The sequence below is a fragment of the Chiloscyllium plagiosum genome, chromosome 16 (genome assembly GCF_004010195.1).
Source record: "Chiloscyllium plagiosum isolate BGI_BamShark_2017 chromosome 16, ASM401019v2, whole genome shotgun sequence".
NCBI lineage: Eukaryota > Metazoa > Chordata > Chondrichthyes > Orectolobiformes > Hemiscylliidae > Chiloscyllium > Chiloscyllium plagiosum.
The window spans coordinates 65,259,498-65,273,573 of record NC_057725.1 but is presented as its reverse complement, the minus strand read 5'-3'; the positions used below and the strand labels follow the sequence as shown (position 1 = coordinate 65,273,573).

General features: G+C 42.3%; 1 protein-coding gene across 1 annotated transcript in view; it reads right to left on the bottom strand.

The window, feature by feature from the left end:
- Positions 1-3,816: 3,816 nt before the first annotated feature.
- Positions 3,817-14,076, bottom strand: part of LOC122558114 (low choriolytic enzyme-like) — a 47,421-nt gene continuing 37,161 nt past the window's right edge. The window contains exon 8 of the mRNA XM_043706433.1: positions 3,817-4,062. Coding sequence (XP_043562368.1) covers positions 3,817-4,062 — 246 coding nt within the window. The remainder of the gene's footprint in view (positions 4,063-14,076) is intronic.

The following is a 14,076-nucleotide window of genomic DNA, read 5'->3' as shown; positions in this document are numbered from 1 at the left end:
TTCTGTTCGCCAAGCTGGGAATTTGTGTTGCAGACGTTTCGTTCCCTGTCTAGGTGACATCCTCAGTGCTTGGGAGGCTCCTGTGAAGCGCTTCTGGGGACGAAATGTCTGCAACACAAATTCCCAGCTCGGTGAACAGAACCACAACAACGAGCACCTGAGCTACAAATCTTCGCACAAACTTTGAAAATGAGAGAGAGTGTATATGTGTATGTATGTGAGGGGACATGCAGACTTAGATACTCTATACTCACATACACACACATATATACTCTCTCTCACACTCACAACCCCCACCCCAGACAGACAGATACACACACACACGCACACATACACACACATCCACATACATACATATACGTTTGTGGGGTGAATTTGTACTTGCAGAGTTACATTGTACTTTGCTCAAAAACTATATGAATTAATCTGAAACTTTGTTATCTCACTTTTTAGATTAGAATCAGTCTAAACATTATGGCACAGACAGAGAACACAGGGGGCTAACACCTTCAACGTATTAGGCAAAAGTGAGGACTGCAGATGCTGGAAACCGAAGTCTAGATTAGAGTGGTACTGGAAAAGCACATCAGGTCAGTCAGCATCTGAGGAGCAGGAAAATCGATGTTTCGGGCAAATGCCCTTCATCAGGAATGGAGGCAGAGTGCCTGCAGGGTAGAGATTGTCTGGCTAACACCAATTGTTACAGTTAACCTGACAAGAAGTGAAATTATCCTGGTATTCGAACAGGTGAAAGACTCAACAAACAATCAAGGTATTTTTCAGTGTATAATCTCAGTTACATCACACTGTAAATTCTTGCTATAAATTCTGTGCCATACAATTGTATCCTCCACTACCACCTGATGAAGGAGCCACGCTCCGAAAACTAGTGCTTCCAATTAAACCTGTTGGACTATAACCTGGTGTTGTGTGATTTTTAACTTTGTACATCCCTGAGCAACACCGGCATTTCCAAATTATGTCTCTGTAGGTATTGCAAGTTGCTCAAGGGAAAAAGACATTCTGAATCGAGGGGAAGCTGGGCAATTCAGAAGGGCTGGGAAGGCTGCAAGTTGCAAACCTCTTCTCCACATTTACCCTTTCACAAGAGAAGAACTTTCAATTACCACTGGAACAGATCTGGCACTTCTGCTATGCACTGGCAGCGTGTTTGATAAGTACAAACTTCAGGCCGCAATTGCATTGAAAGGTTGCAGCAGGACACTTTATGCACAGAGACAGGCACCCAGCTCACAGATTGGACCAAGCTTTATCCCGGAGCTGTTCACTTGCTCTATAGCCATTCATTAACTTACCGTCTACCTGTATGCTCACAGCATCCACCCCTTACTTTGGTGTGCTAATTAACGTGGTAACAGAAACAGATTGCATGTCTTGTTGTTTAGCAGTCCTCAGTCTAGGAGGTGCATATCTTGCTGCATGGCAGTGTGCCACATCAATTTTGTACCTGGCCCACCTGCCCATAGCCTACATTGCAAACACGTTGCACTTGCAGCAAGCAGGCAGTATCCAATTCAAAGAGGTGTAGTTATCAATGAAGTCCACCAAAGCAGCCCTTGATTAGGGTCTCTGATGCACTAAGTCAAGGGCAGCCTTTCATACCTGTCAAGGGTTTGGGCCACAGCCAGGCATTAAGTTGCAATAGTCTTGGTCAGGGGAACCATGAAATTGTCATCCAAATTGCCACTAAATTGATTAATTTTTCCAATTCTGCACAAGAGAAGGAATTTCATTTTTGGAGACAGGCTATCCACCTATATCCACCACAAACCCACTGACTCTCACAGTTACCTCGACTATACATTCTAATACCCTGCTTCCCGTAATGACTCTATTCTATTCTCCCAGATTTTCTGTCGCATCTGTTCCAATGATGCCAACTTTGACAAGGAGGCCTCCAATATGTCCACTTTCTTCCTCAACCAAGGATTCTGCACCATCATGGTTGAAAGGGTCTTCAGCTATGTCCGACTCATCTTCCATTCTTCTGCTCTCACCCTTCTCTTCCCTTCCACAACAATCATAAGATCCCCCTTGTGCTCACTTACAATCCTGACACCTTCTACATCCAAAGGATCATTAGCTGCCATTTCCACCACCTCCAGTTCGATGCTACCATCTCTCCCTCATCAGCCTTCCTCCAGCACACCCTAGTCCATTCTTCCTCTATTCCCAACATGTCCTTAGAGCTCCATGGCACCTTCCCCTGCAACTGCAGAAGGTGTAACACCATTTACTTCCTCCTCAATATACAAGGCCCAAACACATCTTCCAGGTGAAGCAATGATTTACTTGCACTCACTCAATCTAGTCTACTGGATTCACTGCTCACATTGTGGTCCTCGATACATTGGGAAGATGAAGCACAGACTGGATGACCACTTTGCAGAAAACTTCTGTCTGCAAAAAAGACCCTGAGCTCCTGGTTGCCAAGGACACCACTGTGTACCCTGGCCAATATCTCTTTCTAGGGCTTGCTGCAGTGCTCCAGGAAAGCTCACCCCAGTTGAAAGTAGAATACCTAATTTTCTATCTGGAAACTCTACAACCTTCTGGAGCAATATCAAGTTCAATAATTTTCGGGTCTTCTCCGATACCCTCACCCTGCACCAGCCTTGTCATGAGCTTCTACCACAAACTACCCACGTAAGCCACAAATGATTCTCGTCAGCAGTATCATTCTCCCAGCCTAACCTTTACCTATTCCTTTTGTGTCTTATGGTTATTCTCACTATCTGGGCTCCATTTCCACCTATTGTTTACTCTATCCCCTTCACCCCAACCTTCTCTAGAATATATATTGTATATGCTTTTCCTAGCTACTATCAATTGTTAATAAGGGTCACTGGACCTGAAAACTTAACTCTGCTTTCTCTCCACAGATGCTGCCAACCCTGCTGAGTTTTTCCAGCAACTTCTGATTTTTGCCCGCAAATACTTGCTCCCAGTCCATGTCTGACGGATCCTGTCTAATGGTATTGAAATTGGCCAACTCCCAATTTAGACACTTAACTTCTCTGGAACATATAGACTTATGGGGTGTAGGTTTGCTCGCTGAGCTGTAGGTTTGATATCCAGACGTTTCATTACCTGGCTAGGTAACATCATCAGTGGCAACCTCCAAGTGAAGCGAAGCTGTTGTCTCCTGCTTTCTATTTATAGACTTATGATCACAATCCCCAAAATCCTCACCCACTTACACTTCAACCACTTTACCAGATTCATTTCCTTACAATTAGGCCCCATCTCTAGTTGGATGATCTACATACTGGAACAAAAGGCTCTCTTGGATGCACTTTAAAATTTCCACCCCATCTAATCCTCTCATACTAAGATGATCCCAGTTAATGTTATCAAAATTGAAGTCCCCTACAAGTATAACCCTGATTTTTTTCACACCTTTCTACGATATGCCTACATATCTGCTCCTCTGTCTACCTCTGACAGTTGGGAAAATGATGTTATATAATTTCTCATAGGATTTTGAGTTCACATGAAATAACCTTTCCGTTACAATATTTAATTTTACGTTTGAGTTTTTATGAATGACTAATCAGAAGTTTCTACTCTAAATTTAAAAGAAAGTAAAATTGTTTTATATACCTTAAATGATCTTCGTACTAGAACGACCCAAAAACATTTTGCCCAAGGAAAAGTGGTGTCCCAAGTTCTAAAATCAATAGCTCCTTTTGCACCTTTCAATGTATAACCACACCTAACTATAAAACAAAAGGAAGAGATTTACCGCTAAGTATACTGTTTAATATTAAATAGCTATTCAACTAAATATGTAATTTATAATTTGAAGACAATATTACCAAATTCATATTTTGCACTGAAGCCATATGCTTGCCATGACTGGGCACTGTAAAATTGAACAAATAATGATTTTCTAGTTGATATCACTGCTGGATTCTCTCCACCACAAGTTGGCCCTTCCAGGACTGGAGCAAGTGCATCGTCACCGTCATGAATTATTACTCGGTCACTGTAGCAGTTTATAAACTCTTCTACTTGAAATTTTGTAAACTGTATGAAAACCTGTAAAGAAGATAACGATCAAATCAGGCAGATTATCCAGAATGGTGTAAGTCAGTTATTTACTATGATAAATGACAAAACAATTTGCAATGTGAAAAAGAAGTGAGCTTTTCTAAAAGATAACTGATTGGAAGACAATTTTAAGATTTCATTGGTTGAGGGTAGAATCTGATTTGAAATTGAATTTGTTCAGCAGTTTTAGCTTTTGCACTGGTGCAGTTCTCTTCATTTGTTTAGGTGAGTGGAGCTTCAACAATATTCATGAAATTCAACACCACCCATGATGCAGCAGTTGGTTTGATCTACCCTATATTTGAAATGTGTATCTTCAATATTACAATATGCAAGGTTGATAGGATTGCAGTGCTTTGAGCTTTTTTAACAGTGTCTACCAAAGGAAAAGCTTTCATTTCTAGCAGGTATATGGTAACACAATCATTTCTTTGTTACGCGCCATAATAAGTTATGAGAGTGTCCAGTACGTGATGTCATTAAACAATATGGTAATCTTGGAGTCTTTCCCTTTTGACAAGTTTCTCCAAACTTATAACAGATTTTGGCTGGTGATATGATCAAAGTGTAAAACTATTTATAGTCCATGGTGATAGAGACCATAATGAGCAAAATGAGTCAACTCGTGGAAAGCTATCAGCTTAGATGGTGAAGACTTTCAGCTAGATTGTGCAGATTCTCATTGTTTCTGAAAACACGTAGCTATATACAGTTGATTAGGCTAGTGTAGTTCCTAGTGTACATTTGGTTCTTCAACTGATTTCACTGGCTTTGGTGAATTTGTTCTAATTTGACTGACTCGGCTTCTGCAAGTGTGACAGAGTTACAGTAACTGGGTCAATGGTACATTTGAAAATGGGATAAAATGGCTGTTCTCAAGGATATGTTGTAAGTCTAGGAATCTTTGGTAGAACAATTCAGTTGATCTTTTGAGAACAATTCAGTTCTTACATTGAAAGAATGGACATGTTCCTTCGAGCTAATTATGCATGAAAAGGTGAAAACAATGAGATTCAGATTCAGAATTAGGCGAGTTTTGAACAGAAGAAAGCATTTTTTTTGAAAAGGTGTGCTATTCAAAATAAATTGAAGCAATGTTTTAATCTTAGGTTACTAGTGAAAACTGAAAGGTTTAAATTTGGAATAAGCAGAAAAAATGTGTAGCCACCAACTACTTAAGTATTTTCCAAACACTTCTTCATGAAAGCAATATTATATGCAAGCTCAAGCATAAGATTTTATAGGTCAGAAAGTTTTACTGGATTCTTTCATCCACCAAACCATACCCAAATCTGTCTTCTCATGCACAGTCCAAAGATTTACCAAAGTTGCAATGTAATGATAAATCAACCACACAGTTGCATTCACAAACATTTTAGGATTTGTATATAGAGTTTGTTGCATTCAAGAGAATAATGATGTTGGATTTGTCTGATTCTTATGCGTAGCTCGGTATAGATGGAGAGAGTCAACGGTATCTCATGATAAATATGCATGACATTATGCTTTTACAAATAGCAGTGCCATTGTGTAAATTAGTTTCCAAAAATCTTCCAATCTGCAAGGGCTAAGATTTTGCAAGGGGTTCCACTTTATCAATGTGTTGACTGCAACCATAATAGAAGAATACAGTTTTTATGTGTTGGATGAATTCCAAACAGGGCTCCATGATCACATCATGAGGTTGAAAAAGAGTTAAGTGTGCTTTTATGTCAGTAGAGATTGGCCTGAAAATCAATGTTAAAGGGCCACGGCCAGTGAAAGAGAATATGTAGGCTACAGTTAATGCTCTAAAACTAGAAGATGTCATACCTTAAATTTATACCATAATTACATACGTGCTTTATATAATTACAAATAATCTTTGAATAAAGACCTTAACTGATAAAAATAATAAGGCTAGTTGAGGATATGGCAGAGCTGATTGCATTTCTGGAGTGCAGGATTAGCGGGTTTGTGAATGGTGAGCTGCCCAGAGCAAACACATCTGTACAAAACGTCTCCATCTCAACTCTCATCGGCTCAAATTCATCGAGTAGTTAAGACTCCAGGCCATAAGGGAGGGCAACTTTTTTTGGATAGTCAAATCCAGAATACAATCATAACTCTGAATAAAATGCTGGTTACAAAAGGCTTGTGTTACTGACAAGGAACTGTTTAGCAGGGATACAGGGTACCAGGGATTAAGGAGAAACTGAAAGTAAGTCTTGTAATCATTGATCCTTTCGAATAGGTATGATGTTCTTGCTATTTGTGAGAACAAGAAAAAGGATTGCAATGCACACCAAGATACTGTGTCCATGAAGCCTGATAGTGAAGAGGAAGAGCAGAATGGAAATATAGTTGCAACAAGAGACTTTACTTAATCAAAGATATACAGCATCCCTCTGCAGTCAATAAAAAAGAATCCAAGTTGGTGTTGCCTACCTCCTGCTGGGCAAAGGCCATCTCTCTGTGGCAAAAAACGAAAGTGGAAAACAAATTGGGTTAATCCATTTGTCATGGAACATGTTTTGACAAAGCAAATGGGTAGGAACAACAAGGAGGAGGGAAGGAGATCAAGATAGAAGAGTATCCGCAGTTAAGCTCTAAATTAAAAAGCAAGAACTTGAGAATCCTTACAGTGTGGAAATAGGCCCTTCAGCCCAACAGGTCCATACCAACCCTCCGAAGAGTATCCCACCCAAATCCATTACTCTACATTTAACCTTAATTATTGGACCTACCCTACACATCCCTGAACACTATGGGCAATTTAGCTTGGCCAATTCACCTGACCCGCGCATCTTTGGATTGTGGGAGGAAACCGGAGCACCTAGAGAAAACCCATGCAGACACGGGGACAATGTGCAAACTCCACACACACAGTTGCCGGAGGCTGGAATCAAACCCCGGGTCCCTGGCACTGTGCGACAGCAATGCTAACCACTGAGCTACTGAGCAGAAATGAACATTTAAGGGAAGACAAACACACTAGTGTGGGTTATGGATTCCTTTTCGAGGGTCATGGGCACCAATTCTGGGACAGGACTGAGCAGTCTGGTGAAATGTGCTCCACCTGAATTGGGATAGTGCTGATTCCTGTTGAAAATGCTAAATGGGAAGGTGGCAAAAGCTATTAACTAGTGAACAGGAAGGAATCTACAAGAAATATAAGCAGGCTAAACAGAACAGAGCTGAAGGACGTTGGAACAAAGTATGGTAGGATGTTAATGACAAAGAATGATGAGAGTTACAAAATAGAAATCTAAAACAATGGTTAAACATATGTTAAGAGAAAATCCAATTCTATTTTCTAATTGTCTTTACAGAGAAAGATACATCAAATCCTCCAGAAATATTTAATTAAGAGACTTGTGATACTGAATGATTAGAAGGAATCAGTATTTGTAAAAGACAAATAAATCCCTAGACCAGATGAGCCACATCCCAGAGATTTGAAGAAGATGGTTATAAAACAAATGGATGTTATTATCTTTCAAAATTCCATAGATTTTGGATAGGTTCTTTAAGACTGGAAATTAGCAAATGAAGCCCCACTATTAACAAACAGGAAGAACAGTGAAAATGGAGAATTATAGACCTGTTAGTTTGATATGACTGAGAGAAAAAATATAAAAATCTACTATTAATGATGTGATGACTAGACATTTAGAAAATAATGGTGAAATTAAGCACATCTAATCTGAATTTATGAGAAATTTGACAAAACGTTTTGGAGTTTTTGTGAGGATGCTATCTGGAGTATAGATAAAGAGTTAATCCGTGTATGAGGTGTATTTGGATTTTCAGAAAGTATTTAATAAAGTCCCACAGACCAGGGGAGTAAATAAAATTAGACTGAATGAGTTTGGGTAATATACTAGCATAGTTTACAAATTGTTAACAGACAGAAAGGAAATATTAGGAATAAATGAAAGGCTGCTACTAGTGGGGTATCACAAGAAATAATGCGAGGGCCAAATCTGTATAAACTATCTGGATGTGGCAAACAATTCAATAATTTCCAAATTTGGTAATTACAAAACAACTAAGTAGGAACATAGGTTGTGAGGAGGATGCAAGGAGGCTTCAAGTCAACTTGGGCAAGCTATATGGCATGAACATGCAAAATGAAATATAAGGTGGAATTTTCCACTCCCTGGTGTGATGAGAGCAATGGCGAGCAAGGTGACAAAACAAGATCACAATGAGAAAGTCAGATTCTCAATGTCAAGAAAAAGCCCTGTACAATTTTCCCAGCAAGCCTTAATCAGAATCTCATCTATGAACAGAAGTTTCCCATTTGTAATGATGTGGTGAAATTTCCAGTACTGGTGAGCAACGTGGAAGATGGCAAAAAAAACATGAAAATGAGAAAAAAAGTCAGAATCTCAACGTAGTGATAAAAATTTCTGATTTTCACCTTAAGGTTTAAATGGCAAGTTCAGAATCTCACCAGTGAGCAGCGGCTATTTCTGTGCAATTATATTTAATGGGGAGGTGAAGGCCGAGTGGTATTATTGCTAAGCTATTAATCCAGAAGCTTCAGTAATGCTCTGGATATCTGGATTCAAATTCCACCACAGCAGAATTAAGAATCTACTAATGACCATTAAACCATTGTTGATTGTCAGAAAACCCATCCGGTTCAATAATGCCCTTCAGGGAAGGAAATCTCACCTCACCTCGTCTCACCTACATATGTCTCTCGATCCACAGCAATGGCACAAACAGCCCTGCCAACTCTGTAAAGTCTTCCAAGTTTTTTTTTTGTTTTTATTCACTCGTAGTATGTGGGCATTGCTGGCACGTGAACATTTATTGCCCATCCCTAGTTGTCCTTGTGATGGTGATGGTAAGCTGCCTTCTTAAAGTGCTATAGTCCTCATGCTGGATGTTGACCCACAATGCCCTTAGGGAGGGAATTACAGGATTTTGATCCAGCGACAGAGAAGGAACCATGATCTATTTCCAAATCAGGATGGTGAGTGGCTTGGAGGGGAACTTGCAGGTGGTGATGTTTCCACGCATCTACTACGATTGCCCTTCTAGATGGAATTGATAGTGGGTTTAGAAGGTGCTATCTTAGGATCTTTGGTGAATTTCTACAGTGCATCTTGTGGATAGTACACACTATGCTACTGTGCAGGTAGAAGGATTGGATGCTTGTGGATGTGGTGCCAACCAAGCATTTTTTGAATGTTATTGGAACTTTGCCCATCCAAGCAAACGGGGAGTATTCTGACATTCTCCTGACTTATGCCTTGTAGATGTGGAAAGGTTCTGGGGAGTCAGGAGGTGAGTTACTCGCCATATATTCCAAGCCTCCGACCTGCTCTTGTGGGCATTGTGTTTATGTGACAAGTCCAGTTGAGTTTCTGATCAATGGTAACCACAAGGATGTTGATAATGGGAGAATTCAATGATGGTAACACCATTGAATATCAAGAGGCATTGATGAGGTTGCCCCTTAAGGTGAGACCCCTCCAACCGTAACAGGAACAGAACCCCCCCTGGTGCTCACCTTCCACCCTACCAATCTTTGCATTAACCCCATCATCCGACGACATTTCCACCACCTCCAAACGGACCCCACCACCAGGCATATATTTCCCTCCCCACCCCTTTCCGCTTTCCGCAAAGACTGTTCCCTCTGTGACTACCTGGTCAGGTCCACGCCCCCCCCAAAAACCCATCCTCCCTTTTTGGCACCCTGCCCTGCCACCGCAGGAATTGCAAAACCTGCATCCACACCTCCTCCCTCACCTCCATCCAAGGCCCCAATCTAGAAGGGCAATGATGGTAGATATGTGGAAACACCACCACCTGCAAGTTCCCCTCCAAGCCACTCACCATCCTGATTTGGAAATAGATCGTGGTTCCTTCTCTGTCGCTGGATCAAAGTCCTGTAATTCCCTCCCTAAGGGCATTGTGGGTCAACATCCAGCATGAGGACTATAGCACTTAAAGAAGGCAGCTTACCATCACCATCACAAGGACAACTAGGGATGGGCAATAAATGTTCACCAGCCAGCAATGCCCACATACTACGAGTGAATAAAAACAAAAAAAAACTTAGAAGGAAGACTTTACAGAGTTGGCAGGGCTGTTTGTGCCATTGCTGTGGATCGAGAGACATATGTAGGTCAGACGAGGTGAGGTGGGATTTCCTTCCCTGAAGGGCATTATTGAACCGGATGGGTTTTCTGACAATCAGCAATGGTTTAATGGTCATTAGTAGATTCTTAATTCTGCTGTGGCAGAATTTGAATCCAGATATCCAGAGCATTAGCTGAAGCTTCCTAGAGGCCTGGCACTCCAACCACAAGGCTATAAAAAAACACATAGATCTAGATACCATCTATCAACCCCTCAGAAAACGAACAGGAAATGATATCACCACAAACCCCAGGAACCATCCAGGACAAACATATAAATAGAAAGCAGGAGACAACAGCTTCGCTTCACTTGGAGGTTGCCACTGATGATGTTACCTAGCCAGGTAATGAAACGTCTGGATATCAAACCTACAGCTCAGCGAGCAAACCTACACCCTAAACCTCAACCTGAGCTACAAACCTTCACAAACCTTGCAGGTGCCTTCCACATCCATCAAAGTTTTACCTGCTCATCCACTAATATCATTTATTGTATCCGTTGCTCCCGATGCGGTCTCCTCTACATTGGGGAGACTGGACACCTCCTCGCAGAGCGCTTTAGGGAACATCTCCAGTACACCCGCACCAATCAACCCCACCGCCCTGTGTGCCAACATTTCAACTCCCCCTTCCACATGCAGGTCCTGGGCCTCCTCCACTGCCGCTCCCTCACCACACGAGCCTAGAGGAAGAACGCCTCATCTTCTGCCTTGGAACACTTCAACCCCATGGCATCAATGTGGATTTCACCAATTTTCTCATTTCCCCTTCCCCCACCTCACCCCAGCTTCAAACTTCCAGCTCAGCACCACTGTCATGACCTGTCCTACCTGCCTACCTTCCTTTCCACCTATCCACTCCATCCTCCTCTCTGCTACCTTCCCCCACCCTCCTCTCTGACCTATCGTTTCCATCCCCACCCCCATTCACCTATTGTACTCTATGCTACTTTCTCCCCACCCCCCTCTCATTAATCTCTCCACTCTGCAGGCACCCTGCCTCTATTCCTGATGAAGGGCTTTTGCCCGAAACGTCGATTTTCCTGCTCCTCGATGCTGCCTGACCTGCTGTGCTTTTCCAGCACCACTCTAATTTAGACTCTGGTTTCCAGCATCTGCAGTCGTTGTTTTTATCTTATTGGAGATGGTCATTACCTGGTATTTGTGTGGCATGAATTTTACTTGCCTGGATATTGTCTTGTTGCATTTGAACATGGGCTATTTCAGTGTCTGAAGAGTCATGAACATTGTGCAATCATCAGTGAACATCCCCACTTCTGACCTTATAAATATGGAAGCTCATTGATTGAAAGCAGCTGAAGATGGTTGGGCCAAGGACAATACCCTGATGAACTCCTGCAGAGGTTCCTAGAGCTGAGATGACTAACCTTCAACAACCATGATCAGGTATGACTCCAACTAATGCTGAGTTTGCCCCCGATACCCAGTAATTCTACTGTTTAGATTTAGTTTTAGATTCTCTACAGTATGGAAACAGGCCATTTGGCCCAACAAGTCCACACCAACCCTCTGAAGAGTAACCCACCCAGACCCATTCCCCTACCCTATATATACCCTGACTAACGCACCTAACACGATGGGCAATTTAGCACAGCCAATTCACCTGACCTGCACATTTATGGACAGTGGAAGGAAATGGGAGCACCCGGAGAAAACCCACACTGACATGGGGAGAATGTGCAAACTTCACATAGATAGTCACCTGAGGTGGGAATTGAACCGAGGTCCCTGGAGCTGTGAGGCAGCAATGCTAGCCACTGAGCAACTGTGTCACCCTAAAACAATGGAGAGGCACCACTGGGATAGTTTTGATAAGACTCCTTATTGCCACACTTGGTCAAATGTGGCCTTGATGATAAGGGCTATCACTTTCACCTCACCTCTGGAATTCAGCTCTTTTGTCCATGTTTGAACCAAGGCGAGAATGAGGTCGCGGCTGAGTGGCCCTGGCAGAATCCAGACTGGGCATTGCAGAGCAGGTTATTGTTGAGCAGATGCTGTTTGATAGCACTGTCGATAACACCTTTCATCACTTTACTGATGATCGAGAGTGTAGTGATGGGGAAGCAATTGGCAGGGTTGGATTTGTCCTCCTTTTCATGTACAGGATATATCTGGGCAATTTTCCACATTATTGGGAAGGTGCCAGTGTTGTAATTGTACTGGAATAGCTTGGCTCGGGGAGCAGCTAGTTGTGGAGCCCTAGTCTTCAGTACTATTGCCAGAACGTTGTCAGGGTTTATGACCTTTGCAGTATCCAACATCTCCAACTGTTTCTTGATATCACTTGGAGTGAATGGAATTGGCTGAAGACTGGTATCTGTATTGCTGGGGACCACTGGAGGAGGCCGAGATGGATCAACCATTCACCACTTCTGGCTCAAGACTGCTGCAATTGCTTCAGCCTTATCTTTTGCACTGCTGTGCGGGGCTCTTCCATCATTGAGGATGGGGATATTTGCGGAGCTTCCACCTCAGTGAGGCATTTAATTGTGCCTACTGTTCAAGACTGGATGTGGCAGGACTACCGACCTTAGATCCGATTGGTAGTTGTGGGATCGCTTAGCTCTGTCTATCACTTGCTGCTTATGCTGCTTGGTATGCAAATAGTGCTGTTTGGTAGCAGCACCAGGTTGACACACATTTTCAGGTATGCCTGGTGCTACTCCTGGCTCGTCCCCCTGAACTCTCGAGTGAGCCAGGGTTGATCCCCTGGCTTGATGGTAATAATTGAGAGAGGGATATGCCAGGCTATGAGGTTACAGATTGTACTGGAGTACAATTCTGAGGTTGTTGATGGCCCACAGCACCTCACAGATGACCAATCTTGAGTTGCTAGATCTGTTCAAAGTTTGTCCCATTTCATGCAGTGGTAGCGCCATATATTACAATTAACGTTTTTCTCAATATGAAGGTGGAACTTCACATCCATAAAGACGATGCAGTAGTCACTCTTACTGATAGTGTTACGGACAGAGGCATTTGTAGCTGGCAGACTGGTGAGAATGAGGTCTCCAGCAACTTCTGTGTTTATACCATACAACGGCAATTGCCAGTGCAGCTATGGATGGACTACAAATGTACTGAGTGAATTGGAAATATACCATGCAAGTTTTTTAGAGGCTGGAATATGTGATATCTGTCACCTTTCTTGAGGATGGTGATGATTAAGAGACCTCCTTGCTTACTACTCCCCTCTGTTCAGATAAGGGAAATGATAATGTTATCATGCTAATAAAGTGCTTTCCCTTCAGACTGAAGTGCATCAGTAGGGATTCCATCTGTTTCTGATGCCTTTGTTCTGTAGGCATCTGTTGAATGGCCTTTTCTATTTTGCAACCAGTGGAGTTGTGCTAAAGTGATGCTGATTGCATGCTGTGGCTTTGATTTGAGGACAGAGTCTTTGTTGGGGTGATTTTTGAAGTGATCTTTGCAGCATGTGTGACTACCCCTCTTTCTTTGATTAACACCTCTCCAGCCGACTTAGCAGTGAAGTTGGGTCTGGTTATTAAGTTAATTGACTAATTACTGTCTGAGCCACTATCTGTTTTTTAGCTGTAAGTTTTTACTGGACATCAGCCTTCAGTTCAGCAGGTCTGGCAGCATCTGTGAAGAGAAATGAGAGTTAATGTTTCAGCTCCAGTTCTGAGAAAGGGTCACTGGACCCGAAACGTTAACTCTGACTTCTCTTCACAGATGCTGCCAGACCTGCTGAGCTTTTCCAGCAACTTCTGTTTTTGTTTCTGATTTACAGCATCTGCAGTTCTTTTGGCTTTTATCTTACACTTGTCTTACAATGTAGCCCATTCTGCTGCAGAATACACTGGTTTCGAAACTAAACA